Source organism: Malurus melanocephalus, unplaced genomic scaffold (assembly GCF_030028575.1).
Source record: "Malurus melanocephalus ecotype Western Australia unplaced genomic scaffold, MMel_1.1 scaffold_159, whole genome shotgun sequence".
In the NCBI taxonomy this organism is placed as follows: domain Eukaryota; kingdom Metazoa; phylum Chordata; class Aves; order Passeriformes; family Maluridae; genus Malurus; species Malurus melanocephalus.
The window spans coordinates 1,102,397-1,122,765 of NW_026623391.1; the positions used below are offsets into that span (position 1 = coordinate 1,102,397).

At 40.2% G+C, this 20,369-nt stretch overlaps 1 protein-coding gene across 1 annotated transcript in view; it reads left to right on the forward strand.

The window, feature by feature from the left end:
* Positions 1–14,815: 14,815 nt before the first annotated feature.
* Positions 14,816–20,369, forward strand: part of HJURP (Holliday junction recognition protein) — a 24,719-nt gene continuing 19,165 nt past the window's right edge. The window contains exons 1-4 of the mRNA XM_057371842.1: positions 14,816–14,949; positions 15,800–15,866; positions 17,200–17,261; positions 18,196–18,223. Coding sequence (XP_057227825.1) covers positions 14,866–14,949; positions 15,800–15,866; positions 17,200–17,261; positions 18,196–18,223 — 241 coding nt within the window. The 5' untranslated portion in view covers positions 14,816–14,865. The remainder of the gene's footprint in view (positions 14,950–15,799; positions 15,867–17,199; positions 17,262–18,195; positions 18,224–20,369) is intronic.

Sequence of the window (20,369 nt, forward strand, 5' to 3'; positions counted from 1 at the left end):
AGGGTGACCCCTCTTCCCAAAATCTTGTTCTCAAACAACACAAAGCTGCAACTCATTGTTCTGGAGATGATTTGCAGTCACAAAGGTATATTGCAAATTGACCTGAGTATCAGAATGCCTATTGCTAGTTGAATAGACAGCATAAAAGGAAAAAGAGAGCCCAGTGTTAGTTCATGTTATGGACACATCTCAGCAAACACCGCAGTGGTTTAGGGCATTGCTGACCTGATGATCCTGAGCGCTGCTCAAGCCCCTGGATACTTTTKCTTAGGAGCCCTGCACAGGAGAGAAAAGACACTACAGCACATGCTCTCAAGAAGTGTCTTTGCCAATAAGATTGATGCAGATTGCCAGCTGTGAGTGTCTGAAGAAGCTGGATGCCTTCATTATCATCACAGGGGGTAGGMTTTAATTAAGACAGATGTGCACTGAGAATCATTTTGTCACCATATTCACCTTGGAAAGAATCACAGGAAAGAATCTCTCTGTGTAGCTGGCTGAGCTTTGCCCAGCCACAGGATAATTGATAGATTCTCTTCTAATTTAAGCTCTTTTAATATTAAGAAATCCTTATGACTTTATATTTCATTGCAGCCAAAGGCCTAGGGGTAATTTGCCTGACAGTCCTCATTTTCAAACAATTCCTAATTAGTTTGGAATACAAATCCTAAAACTATCTCCTTTTCTAGTTGCTCGACATGCTAAGAAAATAAATAGGTTTGTCTGGGGTTTTTTTCCCTAAGAATATGGAATATGATGGRAATACAAAGCCACAAGCAAACTGCTTTTCCTGTAGATACGAAATCAGCATTACCAGGCAGAATTAAACCTTATGCTATACGTATAAATTCATGACAAAGTGGGATGATAGCTTTCTGCGATGTGGAAGAGATTTCATAGTTGTATTTCATTTTTGCTCCTGTGTAAGATTAGCTGTACCATACAGACCATRACAGCTAAATACTTGAAGCTGGGGTTCCCTGCATGCAAGGGCATATGTCCATTCACTTGATAAAATTTTTCCCAGGGAGAGATTTCTACGAGCCTTGCATGATTATAGAACTTGCTGCAGATATCAAGGAGGGATTTTTAAAATMAATTTTTAAAACTTCTGCTAAATRCAGTAGAATATTGAGAGGACTGGGCAATCACCAACAGTATGAAGTTTAACAAAGGCAAGTGCTGAATTCTGCACCTGGGATGTGGCAACCCTGGATATARGTACAGACTGAGGAATGTAATGCTGGAAAGCAGCGCAATGGGAAGGGACCTGGGGGTGCTGGGGGATGGAAAGTTGAACTGAGTCAGCCAGGAGGGAKATCCGTGTCCTGGGGGACAGGCTCAGTATCACCAGCCGGGCAAGGAAGGGGATTGTCCCAYTCTGCTCTGCACTGGGGCAGCCCCACCTCGAGTGCTGGGGGCAGTTTTAGGTGCCACAATAAAAGAAATATTAAACTACTAGAGAGTGTCCAAAGGAGGGCAATGAAGATGGTGAAGGGCCTTGAGGGGAAGCCACATGTGGAGCAGCTGAGATCACTTACTCTGTTCAGCCTGGAGGAGACTGAGGGGAGACCTCGCTGCAGTCACAATTTCCTCATGAGGGGAAGAGGAGAGGCAGGAACCAATCTCTTTTCTCTGGTAATGAGGGATAGGACCCAGGGAATGACCTTAAGTTTTGTCAGGCTATGTTTAGATTGGATATTGGGAAAAGGTTCTTCCCTCAGGGGGTGGCTGGATACTGACACAGGCATGAGCCTGGACAGAGCTCAAGAAGCATTKGGACAGTGCTCTCAGGCACAGGGTGTGACTCTTGGAATGTCCTGTGCAGGGCCAGGAGTGGACTTTTGTAGTGAGCCTTGCTAAAAGCTGGCTACTCGATGCATAGCTAAAAGCCGCTAACAGCCCTCGGCTGTTAGCAGTACCTGGAGCCGAAAGTTACAAGAGATCTCTGTCCCGGAATTCCCGAGACAGCCACTGGAGACAGCCACTCGTTAAGTGAGCTTAAGGACAGTTAAGTTCACCTAACGACTTGATGGCGCCAGCTTGTGAGGCTAACGGCAAGGTATCGTTTCTAAAGTAGCCTATAAGGAGCTCCGTTTTTGTAATATGTATGAGGTTGATCACCGTTAGCGAACATGGGCATAAAAGCCATGGTTGCTGAGGGAATAAACGAGTTATGCTGATCATCTCTGSTGGTCGTTGTGCATTTCTCCCGCCGCTCGACAAATGGCCAGCTCCGACAGACTTTAACTACATGGATCATCGTTGGACCACACGGATTGACCTGAAAAGTGACATCTTCTTAGGCTTGCATTGATTTTTGCCTTACAGCAGCCATGTGAGAGAAGAGTCAACCATCAAATGTATCTTAGCTATTCTAAAGGAGTTTCTGTATCACAATCTTTATTTCCAGCTCCTCTGCAGTAGAATCATARAAGTGTTTGWGTTGAAAGGGACATTAAAGATCACCCAGTTCYAAATCCCCTGCCATGGGCAGGGACCCTTCCACTAGACCMGTTTACTGAGAGTCTCATTCAGCCTGGTMTTGAACACYYCCAAGGATGGGAGTCCACAGCTTGTAAGAAAATTTAAGACAGCATGCTAAGCAGTTTTTACTGTGCTTAAAAACAACACTGCATTTAAACAATACCATTTGAATTGCTAAACCATCTGGATCCAGTAAGGCCTGATTTTTTTTGTCTCATTTCAAGCTGCACTGTTTACAAAAACTCATGTCCTGTGCAGAACACTGGATACACCGGTATTCAGACAATACCTGACAATAAGTGCACAAAAAAATCAGAAAAYATATGGAACTTAATCCGAGGGTCTGTTTGAAATTTGGCTTTACTTGTTGCCTAGTGGAAYTGAAAAACTTTTCCAACAATGCACTGTTGAAAGTAGAGCCCAAGAGGTCAGATACAGTAGTCTGTCATCTCTTTATCATTTCCTGCACGAAGGTAGTAATTGTCTTCTGAAATTGTCTAGCATTCAGAAAAAAACCAAATTAGCAGTGTTACAAATAAAGAATCTGAAATAGTGATAATCTGCCCAGCAGTTTCTTCTGCRCTGGTATTGCACCTGACTTCTTAACTACCAAGGGAGCTAACCACCCAAGATGTCTTCTGTTTATTCACTGGGAATGTTCAACAGYTCAACAAAACAAAGGTACTTATACAATTCCTCTCTAGATTATTTTCATTAGTTGTGCAAGTTAGCAAGGTAACAACCAGTGTGTTGGCATGCAGAATTTTCCATGCTGTGGAAAATTATTTCTTTAGAAAACACAATCAATTCTTCCTCAGAAGGCACTAAATGCCCTCTGGAATGGCAAATGRCAGCTGAGTCTAAGCAACTACATAATGAGAAAATGGTTAGTATTTTATTCTCCTAGCCTTTAAGCCATCTAGTCATCTGGCTTTTTGTACTTACATAGCAATTACAGATCTTTTAAATTTCACCTTTCCTGGAAAACTCAAAGTACACTCAGAATAATATATTAATATGAACTCACAGTGAATTTGTGGTCCCATACAAGTCAATGATCCCATTGATTGCAAACCAGAATAGAATTTCCCCACTTAGATCTAAAGAATATATAAAATTCTTGATTTATTCAGATTCTTATTAACCTTTTCTGTAGCACTTATTAACMTTTTATGTAGCACTCTTATTAACCTTTTATATATTTCTGTGGGCTACTGCTAAATGATGCAGGGAATGAATGAAATAGGTATTTTGAAAACACTTTTTAAAAACAGGTGATGTACTAGAATCATGATCATTTTTCTTTTCAAAGCCAATGAAATATYCATGGAATGGGTTGACACAGTTTTGAGTGTATCAAAGAGACTAAACTCCCATCAGGCTTCAGGCACAGYTTTTCATTCTTACCATCCATCCACATGCCCCTTCCATCCATGTTCCCAAAGCAATAAAAATTATGTGGATTTTTTTTTTTATTTTTTTTTTCTACACTTGCAGCATACCTCTGGCACATAGCTTTAATGGTTATGGGCAATATTAAAAGAGTTTGCACTTTTCCTTCTCTTTTTATTTAAATTACAAATATTTGACAAACTGCTTCTATCCTGGAGGATTTCAAATCCCCTCAGATTTAAAATACAGCTMACTTTTTATAAGCTGCTAACAGATGAAAAAGTTGAACACTTCCAATTAAACATGTTTTTATTGTTCTTTCATTGTTCCTTTATTATACTAAGGGTGCTCATATCAAAAGAGAATCTTTATTCCCTTGTCYTCATTTATTTTATAATTAGGTCAGTCTTCCCTTTCATATCCTGTTCACCAGGCTCAGCCTCAGTGTCAGTTTGCAATCAGCTAGTAGGAGAAAATATAATTATTAAGTAATCTTCTTAGTCATGAAGAAATACAAAAAATATACAAAAAAAGGCCAAGCTTTTTAAGGATCTTTTCATTATCTAAGATAGTGAGATTCCCAAGCACCCAAGTYAGGAGCTGCTTTTTCTTGGATCATCAGTGGAAAGAGGAAGTTCTTGTAATGGTAGGTTAGTATATGAGACCCACTCTCTTGAGAAGCTGATATTAAAAAAAACAAGCAAAATAAATGTGTAGTGCTGTTCCCCAAAAAGCAAAACTCCTAGAAAGATGTGTTCTGTCTGCCAGGGTTAGTAAATRCCTGTGGACAACACAATTATAAATCTTAATTTGCCATTTTCTGGTGTATTTTATTGTTGTATAAAGCACATTTGAGCTCACTCAGATGCAGGATGTRTTCTGCTGTCACCTTCACAGCTTCCTCTCCTGAGAAGTGCCAAATGCTGCTACACCTTTGAAGAGAAGCCAAATGTGCACAATAGTTAAGAAGCAATTCAGGACTGATCAATGATCTTAAAACAGCCAAAAGTGATGATAGGCATGTAAGAAATTACTGTCCTGCAAGTATAAAAGTCAGGGGTAACAGTCCAACAAATCACAGAATCACACAGTCATGGAATCCTTGGATTGGAAGGGACCTTAAAGATCACCAATCCCTCTGCCATGGGCAGGGTCACCTTCCAGTAGACCAGGTTGCACAAAGCCCCATCCAACCTGACCTTCAACACTTCCAGGCATTCACAGCTTCTCAAGGYAACATGTTCCAGAGTCTCACCACCCTTACAGAATAAAAATCCTTCCTAATATCTAATCTAAACCTGCCYTCTTTCAGTTTGAAGCCATTCTCCCTTGTCCCATCACTACCTGCCCTTGTTAAAAGTCTCTCTCCATCTTTCTTGTAGACTGCCTTCAGGTACTGGAAGGCTGCAACTTAGTCACCCCAAAGCYTTCTCTTCTCTAGGCTTAACAATCTGAATTCCCTCAGCCTTTCCCTTACAGCTGTGATTCATCCCTTTAATCATCTTGGTGGCTCTCCTCTAACTCGCTGACAGTTCCTCCCGTTCCCACAGTTTTGCTCTGCTTGTTGCTGAGGGGGGCTTTTYCCCCCCTCCAAATCCATTTTGCTTTCTTCTACTTGTCAAATGTACTACTACAAGATCAAGGGAGAGGGAATCGAGCCTGAGAACAAACAAGAGGGGACAGATAAAAATGGCTTTTCARCCTCTGGGGAGTAGCTCTGTGACGGAGAAAACTTTTTACATACATATGTGCTGCTCGTGCTGCTTGGTTTAACTTCTTTCATTTCTGCTTTGCATTGACATTSAAGGCGCACTGAGAGGAAGAAACTTCGTTTTTACTGAAGAGATGTAATCAAGCATCCTTTCATACATGTATCTAAAACAGACACATGAGAGCCATGGTGCAAGGAGGCCTTGTGCCACTGTTCCCATGACAAGGCTTTACTAATCAGACTGAGAGAAGCATTTCACATGTTGTGGTAATTTGCAGTAAAAACTACCACAGATGGTGTTAGTTAACTTCTATGGAGTTTGTGAGATTAGTATTGGCTACAAATCTATCACCACATATTTCTGTGATACCAAAAGAGTGCAGAGATAGTGCAGTCCAAATAATCACAATTTTTTTTCTTAAAGGAGATTTGTTTTCAGACTCAGTATCACAACAACCTCTRTAGTAATATGGGGACCAAACACAGCTATAAAAATCCAGCTCTAATTTCTGTAAATGATTTGTGATCAGCTGTTGTTTCTCCACACTCTGCTAATTCATGTAATCCTTTAAAACACATAAGCAAAAGGTACAACCCCTTCACTAGCAGCTCCTTTTCTTCCTCCCAGCACTCACCTCCTTGCTGAGATGATCTTACCCCCCACCTCACAATATAGGTGTCAACTTTATCAGAATCACAGAGGAATGTCTAAGCAAATAAATGTTAACTTCATACATCATGAGAGTAAGGCAGAAAAAGGCTTTTTGTTTTCTTTCTAAACTATTTTATTAAAAATAAAGCAAACTGAATCTTTAACAGAGCATGATGTGTGACACATAAAATATTGGGTCAAGTGATGGGGAGCATGGCATTCATCTTGTCAAGGCAGCACAGTGAACACACATGCAGCTCAGAGTTACACAAYAGGCACTAGGGGTGCTGGCTGATGTAAAGGGCCAGTAACAGTGTAGACTGAAAAGTGTCCCAAATGGGGCATTTCCAARCATAGGTTCCACCAGGAAGCATTGCACAGGCTTGTGTAGCAGGTGTACAGCTACACATCTAACACTCATGGAGCTAGGGRTACTCTGCTGTGAACCCATGAGTGCTAGATGCAGGATTGAGTGAGTGTAGGCAAGGTGCCTCAGGACACAACAGCTCCGCAAAGCCTTGTGCTCTGGACATGTTATTTTGACAGTTTTCTTTCCAGATAAATCATAAAAAGAATTGGTTTATATCTTCCTGTTGGATTTCTATTGCTTTTTTTCCCCCCAAGTAGGAACATGTTGTTTTTTCTTCTTGCCTTGAGAAAAGTTTTCAAGCATCCACACTGTGTCCATCTGTTGATGATTCAAAGAGTTTTCAAGGCTTTCCCTTTTCCTCTTGGCTTTGCTCTTAGTTGTATTTATCTTCACTCATGCCACACAGGGTTTTATTTTCTACCCTAGCACTTGCTGAAAGGTGCTGAAACGTGCTATAATAAAACCTTTTGGGTTTTATTGTTTGTTTGTATTTTTTTACCACTTCACCCAGACCCTATCTTAATTTTAACGTATTCTTCATGTATGAAATTTCCTTCCTGTTCTGTCCTGCTTGAAAAGAGGGAGTCTGGGAGRATTCTTTTAATAGATTTCTTGGATAAAAAMTAAAGCACAAATGYGGCAATATTATATTTGAGAACTGTTTATTGATAAAGAAGGTAAGTGTTCTTATTACTTTTTACTAAAGGGATAGAAAAGGGAACAAAGAGGGGGAAAGAGAAACGGAGAGAGAATAGCASACAGATTGCTACTGCTGTACCCCGATACATGGTGCAGAACTCCATGCACCAATGCAACCGTCCTGTGCATCTCAGAAGTGACAGGCCAGACACAGAAAATTGAAGCCTGTGAGTCCAGTCAGGTTTAACTCCTCATTTTGCAGTTTACAGTCATGAGGAGTCAGAGCTCCAAGACAACCAGGACACATCTGTAAAGCTGTGTCACCCACTGACCTTATAGCTATGAATTCTTACAAGCTTTGCCAAGAGGGAAGGATGTACACTCATTTTTGGGTTGGATATGTCAATTTTACAACACATGGGTGCACCTGCCACATAACTCTGACTTAGCCAGAGACCTGCTATACAGAAATTCCTGCCTGTTTGAGGACTCCTGCTGTGTAGACATGGTGTCTGTGCCCTGTGTAACCCTACCATCCTTGCTAATGCTGCATTCTCACTTATTTGGAAGCCAYTGAGGTACTGCTGCCCCAGCTATATTCACATCTCCCTTTGCAGGACAGACCCAGCAACACCTGACTCCCATGAAGATTGTCACAGACATAAGAGATTGAAAGGGGAAGGCAAATATTAGCTCAGACACAGCTCTATTTTGTTTTTGTTCTCCACAGCAGTGAGCTGAGCTTAGCTTAGAAAGATATGAATCTATTTCCTGTTTTCCCCTGGCAAACAGTGACTTCTTCTGGTCTTTAACCCCATGCAGCATCTATAACCAGACAATGCCACAGCATTTGTGCCATTCTAAACATGGTCTTTCACTCTCTGCATACAGTAGTTCCCTCAGGCAACTGTAAATGTTTATAAGCAGTTTTCTAATAAAGAAATARAAACATCCTCGTAGTGAAACCAATCCTTTTTTAGCTGAGGAATCATTATAATTTCATCAGATTCGAGGGACCAGACAGATGTTGTTCAATCATGAAGACAAAATATTTATTCTGACCACTTCAAAAATACCTTGTGGGCTAACATTGGCTTGCCCAGCTCTTTGTTATACAACTGCAAATGAAAAACATTGAAGAAATCACTGCTTGTTTGTGCATAATTTGTACACTCTTGGTGCAGAAAGCACCACATAGCTCAGCTAAATCACTTGCAATGAATAATTCCGCCACTCAGTACAGATGTTAAGCATTGGAAGTTTACAGAACATTATGGAAATGTGTCTTCCATCCTCAGGAGATGGGAGAATTTTAATTCCTGACACTGAAAGCAGGCTTGAATGAGAATATGATTAAACTTCTATTACTGCTTGATGTTTTCTTGGCTCAATCAATATTCTTTCCAATAAGCCCTTGCCCTGTTTCAGAAACACCGCCAATATTTGTTGTTCAGTAAATGTGGTTTTATTCTTCATTCCACTGATCTGATCAACAGACTGACATTGATCACGAGCGCTGTGTTCAAACATTTTAAAACAATTTAATTTGCTCATGCAGGACAGAGGTTAGGTAGCAGTGATGATTACAGCACATCTTTTAATGGCCTCTGTTACAGATGAATGTGCTTTGATATCACCTCCAATGCATCCAACTGCAATCATCCATTTGTGCAAGCTGGCAGGAATGGATGGGGTCACAGGCAATGGTTGCTTCCTTTCCTTCAAAGGCAGATTGAAAGGGACATGACAGGCAGCCGTGCGTGCCTCAGGAGGACCAACATCCACCGGAAAGATTCTGAGCCTTCCACACTGATGTGTGTGGRAGCACCCAGAGGTACTGCCTATGATTAGTTAGATGTTCATACTGTCAAGCAGGGGGATGSTGGACCAGAATTTAGGGTGTGCTTACAGCCTATTCACCAATGTGACAACAGCGTGCGCACAACCTTGGGCAAACCTTGAGCTCTGTGACTTGGGTTTTCTGTCTGTCAAGGTAAGGTTAGTAATTCTTGCCATGTTTTGTGAAGCAGTTTGATATTGATGCAAGAGAGGAATGATGACTTTTGAGTCATGGCATTTGTTCAGCACATTGGTGACACTGTTTTTTGCCAACCCAAGCTGGAGCTAGAGAGCTACTTCTACAAAATGCCAGAGAGTGAAGAGCTTGGAGCAAAAGTCAATCCAGATTACAGATGCTGGAAACAGAGGACAGTGGTGAGTAGTGAAAGAGACAAGAACCACTCACATTTTTTTAAAGAAACTCTCATCCTTTGCTTCAATGGTCCTATTAGGTCACATTCCTGAGCTTTGTGCCTAAATGATTAAAACTTCCTTTTGTTCTCACTTCTWCATTCCCACATGTGATGGAAAAAGGATTGACCATTGCATGGTGATTGTTGTCCTAGTAAATGGTTGTTCCTCTGTTCATTGACATGGTGGTCGAACTTGGGACCTGCCCTTATAAATGAGCTGGCACTTGGACATATTTCAGTCATCAGAAGGCCTCAGATAAATTATAGGTGCTGTAGATTGAGTCCTGCCAGCAGCTAAGCACCCACATGCACCCCAGGACAGAGGAGAGAACAGGAAGAGGAAATATAAGAAAATTGAGGAGTCAAGGTTGACTCAAGACAGTTGAGTAAGTAAAGGAGGGGGGAAACAATCCTATGAGGAACGGGAAAACAATCCTATCTTGTGCCTCAAGATAATGACTCACTATTTCTCACAAGAGAAGTCTCCAAGCAATGACCAACATGAAAGAAAAAAAACCCCATCATTTTCTTCTTCCTCTACCCTGGTTTTTATTGCTGAGCATAATGTTGTACAGCATGGAGCAATTCTGGTCAATTTAGGTCAGCTGATCTGTTGGGTCCTCTCCCAACTTCTTGAACAGGTCCAGCCTATTCCTACTCACTGGAGTGGAGGAGGAGCAGAACAGCCAGGAAAAAGCAAAAGCCTTATGGCAAYAGCCACACAATTACTGTCTTACCAACACCACCTTAGCCACAAACCCAAAACTCAGCACCAAAGTGCTCTGATGAAGCATTAGCTTYATCCCAGCCAGAACCAGTACATCAGAACCAGGAAATGAAAATAGCAAAGTCCCATTCTGGCAGAGGAATGATTAGACTGGAACTAATRAAAAATACTCCCAAACAAAATCACACATGCTCTTGACAACTGGGTGCAGTACAAAGCCTTCAGAAAACAAGTGATCCAGCAAGTGCAGCCTTAGTACGTGCTCCAAAAGTGCTTCCAGCAGGCCTGCACACAATTTTCAGAAACAGGGAGCTAAATAATATTACTCAGCCCAAGACTGTGTTTGGGAACTCAGCAAAGTTTTTCACTCGACAAGCATGATTTTTTATGCCTTCCTGATGGCCAAGCATGGTTGTTTTTCTGTTTTMTTTTCTTTTATGCTTTATATAACCAGAGTTATGGAGTGGTTGGGTGTGTTTAATTCTGATAAGGTTTGGAAACATTTGTCAGTTTAACAGATACCCACACAGGGACTGCCTTATGTGAAGAAACTAATTTTTGACATTGGATGGAGTGGTAAGGAGGAGTAAAATAGCACCTTCCCTCCTACCTCTTGGAGAGCAGGGAAGGCAAGGCTGCTTGCAGAGGGAATGGTCCACAGCACCTGCTGCAGCACCTGGTCTGTGCTCACTCTTTTATTGGGGTGTTTTCCTGGGATGCTCACGCTGCCCTTTTCCACAACTCTCTGGCATGCCCACAGCTATTCCCCCCTCCACACTCCCCAGTGTTTTTTTACAGTCTCTGAATCTCTAATTATATTCACTGGCTTGACACAAACTGAGCTGTGCAAGGCTTTCTGGAAAAGAGCAGTTATTTTATGCTTTCATATTCCCTTGTACAAAGAGCAAGAGCAGCACGCAATCTGGAAGACATATACTGAAGAGAGAGGAGTTTGTCATTTCAATAGTCAATGGGATGTTTTGGCTGTACCTGAAGATCAACATTTACAGAAAATAGATGTGTAAATTGCTTTTTATATGGTTCTTCAGAGGTTGTTTTCAGAAGATTATTTATTATTCCAGATGCCTARGTAGTCAAGGATACTGACTGACTGGAGAGAGTTCAGAGCATAACAGGAAAAATGATCACTAAGTGCAGATGTTCCGATTTATTTTTTTAAAAAGTGATAAAAAGATTAAAGGGATAAAATACAGCTTGAGGCTAGACTAAGTGATAAGCTGGCAAGTACACAGGCCTTTCCAAATATGAGTAAACACCATGAATAAAACAATTAGACATGGAAGTAAACCATTTATTTATGGTCACCATAGGGTAAACAACGACATACAACTCAGAGCCACAAATTATTTTTCTACAAGTCAAACTAATGAAAAAATATTTTACATTAAATCTTCTATCAGACATTTCTGCACAGACCTACTCAACAGAAAGGCAGAAGATGTAGAGCTTGGACAGAACAGAGGATAAGCTTCTGCTGTTATGCAAAAACCAAARTTTTCTTCTTGAGGTGTCTGTTTCTGTACCATATTTTCTTTTTTTATAGCAAAAAAAATGGCACAATGCTCATTATTTACTTAGTCATAAGCTTAAAAATATGCTGGCTGTCTTCATGTCATAGGAAATTTCCTGACAACTTCAGTGTGCTCTTTCCCAATGGCAGAGCAACAGAGAGAACCTAAGAGCCAAGAGTCAGGAAGTCTGGCTGTGTACTGCCTGTGGGAACAGGACATTTCCATGTCCCCACTAGGACACTGGCACTGCTCGTGGCCCCTATTTCCTCACAGAACAGAGCACAACTACACCTTTATAACCAGGCATCTCCACCCAGAGGAAGGCTGCAAAACACTCAGCTTACTCATTAGTTCAGAAATCATTTCATGATTTATTACGTATCTATACTGGAGCAGAACCCGGGATAAAGATTTTGCTGAGCCTGGTGCTCCATAAATAGGGGACAAATGGAAGTCTCTGTTCATTTACGACCTCAACAATTAAACAAGGGATGACAAGCAGCAGACACAAAAAGGACTACAGAGGCTTGTTAGAAAAGGCCATTCTGGTCACACAAGACAAATTAACAGCTGCTACCTCCTATAGGGATCTTATATCAGGGTTTTCACTCTATAGCTCTTCCTTGTTTTCTTTCTTTAGCTTGTCACCATTTTGATCTACCACTTTGCTTTGCAGTCTACATAAATTCACCCAAGCATTAGCTAATCTTTGCTGACTTTGTTGCTCCTAAGGTCATGCAGTTTGAAATTGTTTGGTTACACCTCATCAAATATACCAGTTACTGCTGGTTTAGGRTAGTTTTCATGCACAACTGCTGAAYGYCACTCTCATTTTCTCCARGGGTGATGGAAATCTTTTGCACTTGAGTGCTYCTGTCACTCTGCTGAGGTGTACCATGAATTCAAAAGAGACAAAACTACTGGATAAAACTGAAACAACAGGACCATACCTTTGTTTTCCTAGGTTGGCAATTACCTCAAATAGAAAATAAGTCAGGAGCTACTTGTATTATTTCTAGTAWAAGATTGCATATTAAGGAATTAAAAGACATTAAGGCTGTAAAGTGAGTGAATCCTAAGCTAGGAAATGTCAGAGGAAAGTAATTAATGTCATTCTATGCATGCACTGTATTTCAGTCTTTAGTGATCAAACCATTGCAAGGGGATGACAGAACACCACAATGGCCCTGAACCCTCCAGCGAAAACAGAGATATTCTCATGCCTTTTTTCCCCCACGAGCAACTTAATGATGGATCTTTCCACATGATTAGCACTTTGTTGAGAGTACTGATTACTTAGTTACCTGTTATTTCCTTTTATCCTTCTTCAAGGGATTCCAGGTCTTATTTCTACACATCATGTAAAACTTGCACTGAATATGCATAGATTTATTTGTCTACTAATAAAATCCCTACAAYTATTTCAAACTATCCCAATATTTGATCATGTTGAAAGTATCACAGAAATTATATTTCACCTACTCAGGAGAGTAGAAGTAGTATATTTTACCTACGGGAAAGGAAATATTATAGGGACTTGCTTCAAACTACTGAATGCCCACCAATTCTGCCAAACTGTGAYACAGAAATTCTAGTTTATTCAGTAGTTATACTTTTCTTTTACCTATTTTTAAATTATAGGAAGTTTATATAAGCTTTGATATATTCAAAACACAGTTTCYATCAAAGTGAATATAAAGAGAAAGCATTGAAAGCTTCTGCAAATCTAATCTCATGTGTGTATCAAAATAAAGAATATGAAGTTAGGTGATCATCAGTGAGATTTTTAGATGGTTCTTTTTCAGATGATCTGTCCTGCAATTATCTTGGTGGGAGAAGAGTGACAAATGTAGAACTGGGATGTAGTYTGTCACCTTGGAATTGCCACACTCATCTTTTATCTTCCTGCAAGCTSAAATCAACACTCCAATACTCTTATAGCTGGCTTGATCACCACACACGATTTCACCACTGAGCATAGGGYTGCATGCAGTGGTGGCAGAGAAATCATACCTTGAAAAAGAATAATGCCTTAACACAGAACTAGAAAAGGAGTAACACCTGCCAGAAACAGATTAAGGTCYTAGTGCCTTAACCCGTCAGCTGTTCACTGACTTCACAATCACATACTGGTAAGAATGCTTAAAAATTAATGAAATTATGTATTTTTCTGAACAGATACCATTAACAAAATAACATTTATTACAACTCAATAAACAGTAACTAAAGACAAATCAGCTTTAAACAAGAACGTATTATGGAAAATGTATTTCTTTACGTTTCAAAAATGCCAATTTTTTTTTTTTTTTTAACGGGTGGTTCTAGGGTACTGATGGCTGATGGCATTTTGCTTCTTTAAAATCTTTATTTATAGAAAATGAATGGTTACTTGAAGACTGTTGGGAAGGAACGGAATGGTATCCAAAATACCAGTGCCAGCGGGTAGGTAAGGCTTTGGCCTGGCCAGTTCCACCACTCCCCAGAGGCCGCCAGCCTGAAGCCCGACGGGACCCGCTGGGGAGGGACTGAGGAGGGCCCACTCCTGGCAGCCATTCAACAACAAATTCCCCAGACGCGATTCCTCTGACCGTCTGTGCCGAATCCGACAGAAAGACAACGCTCTGTAAAGCTCTGCCTGGAGCGGCCCAGGCCTCACAGCGCCCCTGGTCTCTCTCTCCACGGCGGCGCTTGTTCCTGTCTGCGGCCACCGGCCTCGCGCCCAGGCAGCGCCGCGCGCCGTAGCCAATAGGAACCCGCGGCCAGCGCTGCTCCTTCCTTGCAGCCAATGRGATTCCGCGGCCGGCCGCTGTTGCCAGGTAGAACAGCGACCTCGCCCCACTCCCGGCCTGGCTCCCAAAGCCAACGCCTTGGAGGCGGGGCCATCGAGCGCTCATCAACCCCAGCAGCCAATCAAAATATAGCCCGCCCAACGCGCGCTTACATTGGCTGAAGCCTCGAAAGTGATGTGAGCAGGAGCCAATCGCAGGCGGCGAGCGGGGCGGTGGCGCGCGTTTTGAACCAGCGCGGGGCGGGGGGGCCCGGCTGTGCTGAGGGGAGAGCGGAGCCAGTGCGGGGCGCCCGCCGGCGGGAGCGGCTCCGCACCATGGACCGGGATGCGAGGCTTAAGGAGGGGCTGCGGCGGAGCAAGGCTCGCTTCGTGGACACCATGAACAGCATCCTGGAGCGGGTGAGCTCTTGGGCCGGGGTGGCCGCAGGCCCCGATCCCCGTCCTGAGGCGGGCGGGGAAGCGTGGCCGTCTGTGCTGAGCCACGCCGTCTTGTGCCTTGGCAGGAGCGAGTGTGCACTCTGCAGCCTGAAAAAGGAGGGGGAGGGATGCACCACCACAGCAAGCTAGCAAGAGCCAGACTACATGCATAAAACGGAAAGCTAGGACTGCCAGTGTTGGATAAGCAACTTAATCACAAGCCTGAGTCGACTTGTGCTCGGCTAGCTTGCGTTAGATGCGGGATTTGCGATGAAACCGCAGAGAATGGGAGACTCCCTCCGTGAATCCTCCCCCCTTGAGAGCCGTTTTGTGTTAAGGGTGTGCGAATGCTCCTGGTCCGCGCAGAGATGCACGGTGTTTATTGTGGGGCTCAGGCTTTCCTGCTCAGGAGATGTTTTGTGCTGCCATTTTGCTTAGGCCCGCTTGTGAAACTTTTTCCTGCCTAGTGTTAGATTGGATATTTTTTAATGTCGTGAGCTGTTGGTCTTTGGTGGGGGCTCCTTTTAGTTACAAAAGAGGACGTTTGGGTGAAATTGTGAGACAGCGATTTAACTGCTTTTGAAAGCTCTGCAGCCCTGTTTTGGCACTGGCTGGCTTATGCCTCGCCATTGAATGGCTTGCCCATGTGCTTAAAATACACCGCTTTYCTCTAGGAGTTAATATTTCCAGATTGTGGTCTTCTAGCTTAAGCCAAGAAATACTGATAATTTAATTTTTTTGATAAAACAAAATTGTCCTAAAAACAATAGGCAAAACACCTGTTAAAAACATTATTTTGATCGTTTAATATTTAATGTTTCTTTTTATTTAGTATAATCATCCTTTTGAAGATGACTTTCTTGTTTCTATGGATACTCTCACTTATGATACACCTGATGGTAAGAAYTTTTTAAATCTACAATATTTACATGCTGTATATTTAGACTTAGAAAAGCATGCAAGTGTTGACAGMTGTAGAACTTTTAAGTGCAACAGATAATAAGTTTTGTTCATTGAAGTAGGACAGTTCATATGAAAACCTTGGTATTATATCGAGGGTTTACTCCTATGCGCAGTTTTAATCTATTGCATGCTACATTTTAGACAAGAGAGTTATTAGCAAAGTTGAGGATAAAAACGGGTAATGTTTGGGTGACTTGTAAGAAGAATCAAAATGGAGATGACTGAGAAAGAAGCAAAGGAAGGAGATAGTAGCAGAAGTTGATATGCATGGATGGATTGTGTAATTTCGCCTCCACCTGGTATTCGGAATACTGCTCTGACAAGTTTCCATTATGGCAAACATCAGAGTGGACAAAGGAGATGGTCTATTTATTTTTCATTGAATGTTCCCATGTGGGTAGCATGAATCTAAACATGTGGGTCCATGACAATATTTACCCAGGCTTTCAGTGTAGTGGTTGATCCATTATAGAGCAGTAATGCTTATGGAAAGCTTATTGAGGAAAAAAGCTATTGTTTTAAAATATATTGCTCAGGGTTTCAGGGGACTTGTGACTTACTATCTTGGTGGCTTTACTGGGAAATGGAATGTTCTGCCAGGTYTTATTATTACTGAAGTGAGGATTATGATGCATAAATTACCATATCCGTTCTTGTAACTTACTGGACATACACAAGAAGTACCAGCTGTGCACCAAAGGTTTTGGCAGAACTGGCAAGCTTATATTTTATAGACGTTGTACATTGGGAGAGGGAGGAAACATTCGTACAGTACTGTRATAGACAGCTTCGGATTTGTAAAGGCTTGGTTATGTTTTTGGTGTAATAACCTCTATTCATAATGGAATGAATATGGATCTCTGTCCTGTGGAGCCTTAATTATGGCATTAACTAACCTCAGATACCAAATAGTCTGCATTCATTAAATAAAATCTAAAAACTAAAAGTATTTGCTTTTTTTTTCCCTTCCTAGTAGCATATGARACTGTAATGCTCTTTGGATTTTAGCTCAGTTGTGTTAGACTCAGCATGTGATTATTTTTTTTTTGCTTTTCCTGACTTCTCAATTAACTTCAATTACCATATTCTTGGTTTGTTTTCCTCTAAATTTTTATTTCAGCAATTTGGTGGAGACTGTTCAGATTTCATAATGCTTGGTTATTCTATAATGTCTTCTTCACAAGTATTGATGTTTGCTAAAATTATGTTCCGTATAGATGGTGTTACAAGAAAAACTGTGTTAATATTGTTACTTTTTGTTATTTCTAGGACCAAAACGATGGGGGCAAGTGTCAAGGAAAGATGTTAAAAAATACACTGAAATGTTTAAGGTATTTAATAATACAGTCCTACTATGCAGTCAAAAGATAGCAATATTTCTTTATGTATGTATAGATAGGATTATATTCTAATCTTGCTATGYCATATATTTTAAGAGGTATTAATGAGCTCAATATCTGCTTTAAAATAGGGTTTTAACATCGTTTAAGATTTTCAGATGTGATAAGCTAAAATAGATGGCCATTTATCAGTGGTTATCACCACTTGTAAATCAGGAAAAAAAATTCCTGTCAGTTGGGAACATGTATTTTTTGAACACATCAGAAAGTTTTCAGTGAAGTTAATGCATTCAGTCAATTTATCTTGGTTCAGGTAATTAGCTCTTCTACTCCACAGGGCTTTCTGTTTCATGTTTAGGTTTTTTTTTTTGTTTTTTTCCTGTTGAACAATGCTAAAGTAATTAAAGAATCTTTGCAGTCTCACGACTTAATGTGTCAGGTAAAGCCATTGCCTGTATGCTGTGCCTCCGTAGCTTATACAGAACCTGTTCTGAACCCCACAGAGTGAGGGGATGAGGAATGAAATTCAGTCAGAGGGGACAAGAGTGGATTTAATGGAGATGAAAAAGAGGCTGTATTTATGATTCCCTTTCCTTTCCACTCCTGGTAATAGCTCGTGAGCAATCTACTAAGCATTGCTKCACAAGTTTCCTGACTAAATCCATTAAGGACTGTAAGAGAAATTCTCTTAGCCTSTTGTGTGGGTCAAGGTATGTACTTGGAGTGATTTAAGTAGCAACAATATGAGAAAAAGTGAATGATCATGTTAGTTTTACTAGATGCTTGTGGCTTTTCTGGTCAGGGCGTGGGAAACCTGTGGAAATTGAATGGTTATGTAGTTGTGGGCTATACCAAAATAAATAAAGGTAATAGTTAAAATAATTTCACTATTCTAAGATTATTCTGACTTTCTTTTTTATTGCAGCATAATAGACAAAGTCAAAGGAATACAGGTAAAGTGTTAATTCCTGGCTATAAGTTATCTTATCCAAAGAGACTAAATAGAARATATTCAGGTTCATGCTAAACTCTTTAGGATACTCACTGGGTTTTTTATGAGGAAACATCTAATAAATCAGCAATACTTATGTTCCTAAGGATTCAGAAACGTAATTTAAAATCTTCAAGATGAGTAAATACATAATGATTGATGGTGCTATCATAACATTGATTAAAATAAGCTCCCTTATCACCCSCCTGTAAGCTAATCAAAGAGATTTTTTTCTGTTTTGGTCAGTTTTGTCAGATGATCATTGAATCTAAAAATTCCAACCCTGACTTGCATGGAACTAGTGGAGAAATATGAATGTTGTTCGCTTTTTGAAAATTACTAGATAAGTAGGCATATTAAAAAATGTGTRCTAAAAGGATCTCATCAAGTTGCATAATGAGCTATCAAAAATTTAGCAGGTCATTCAGTATACTCAGTAACTCAGGCTGCCTTCAGGATAAAGTAGCATWCAGTTGCTTCATGAGAAATCAGTTTTCAGGATAGAAATCAGAACAAGTCTGCACACCAAAGTGCAAATGTGCTGCTACTTAGGGGGTGTGTGACATCTGAACATTTTTCTGAAAAGGAGCTGTTTGTTCCCATAAAATATTTATTTCTAGTGGGATAAATGATGGGGGGAAATTTTCCGGTATAGTGAAGGCATGTTGGGCTTTATTCTCTCAAGGTTTTGAAATGGGGGTTTTTTGGTGGTGTTTTATGACATTGGTCTGAGAAATTTTTGTACTGAACGTCGGAGGACAAAACACTGCCTAGCACCTTTTTTCTTCTACAACACTGGCAAAAAATTTATCAATACAGTGGTCAGGTACAGACTTTGAATTAGCCTAAGAAATTTAAATGTAGAGCTGGAAAATAAAGGTCTGGTACAAAAAGTTTCAGATGGTCCAGACCTTTGCCTCTAATTGCTCCATTCAGCTGAGGGGCTCAAGTAGTACAAAAAATTTGGCTACAGTATGGCAAAACTTAAAAAGAAAGGTTTTTTTTAAAATATATTGTCTTTTAGAAGAAAGCTTTTGCTAATCTAATTTAGGGTCTGAATGTCTTAGAAGCTCTTAAAAAAAAGGAGTTTATTTGAAGTTCTTTAATGCTACAAAGTCATGATCTCATTAATTTTAAATTAGTGTACTTTATTACAGATGGCATAGAGAAGTAGAAAAATGGATAACGCAAATTTTTCCAAATTCTAATATAACTTGAGAGAAGTCTTTATTGTTTAATTTTATTTTCAGTTATCCATAGAAATATTTCACTAAATGTTAAAGTTGGGTGAACAGCTTTTCTTATAAGACAGCAAGCCTGCATAGATTTGTATTTATACATGTATATTTGCATATTCCATTATAAAATAGAATCTCACAGATTTTATTCAGTTTAAGAAAATCATATCTTGCACTGACTTTTTTTTTTATTTGAAGCATAAAGGCACATGAGTTAACATTTGAACTGTGTCGTTATGGCTGCTGTTACCCTTAAAAACCAAAACCCCCGCATACCTAAATTCCTCAACCAACCAACTAAAAAAATACTTCTGATTATATGTTATTAGCGCTAGTGAACATAAAAATTTACTTATTCATGTTTTATACTCATAAGTGTGCCTACTAAATGTTTTCAATTAAGATACATAAAGCTTTGTGGTATTAAGTGTCAATATTAAACATTAAACCAAATACTTATTAATGAACCTCTCCGCATGGAGTACAACTTGTGTTGTTTTTTCCAACTCACAGTTCTGAATTTCGCAAGACTCAAGTTTTACAATTTGGATATTATGTCCAGCACCCTCATCAAGTTTGATTAAAATGACAATCCTTTAAGTGGTGGGCTTCTTTTAAATATGGCAGCTCTCAATAAGAGAGGACCAGGTACATTAAATTTCAATCTCCAAGAGTGAGAGGTGATATTTCTGTTTTTTATTAGCCATGTAAAATGTTTTCTTTTCTTGAGTTTTTTTTTTAAATAAAACATCCTTTGTGGTGTTTCTTAGACCCTGCTCAGTAAGGAAATTCAACTGGAGACTAWTATGTTATTCTAATTTCCTGTGTTCCCAATCCAGATATGTTTGGGAATGCATTATTCAGCTTCTT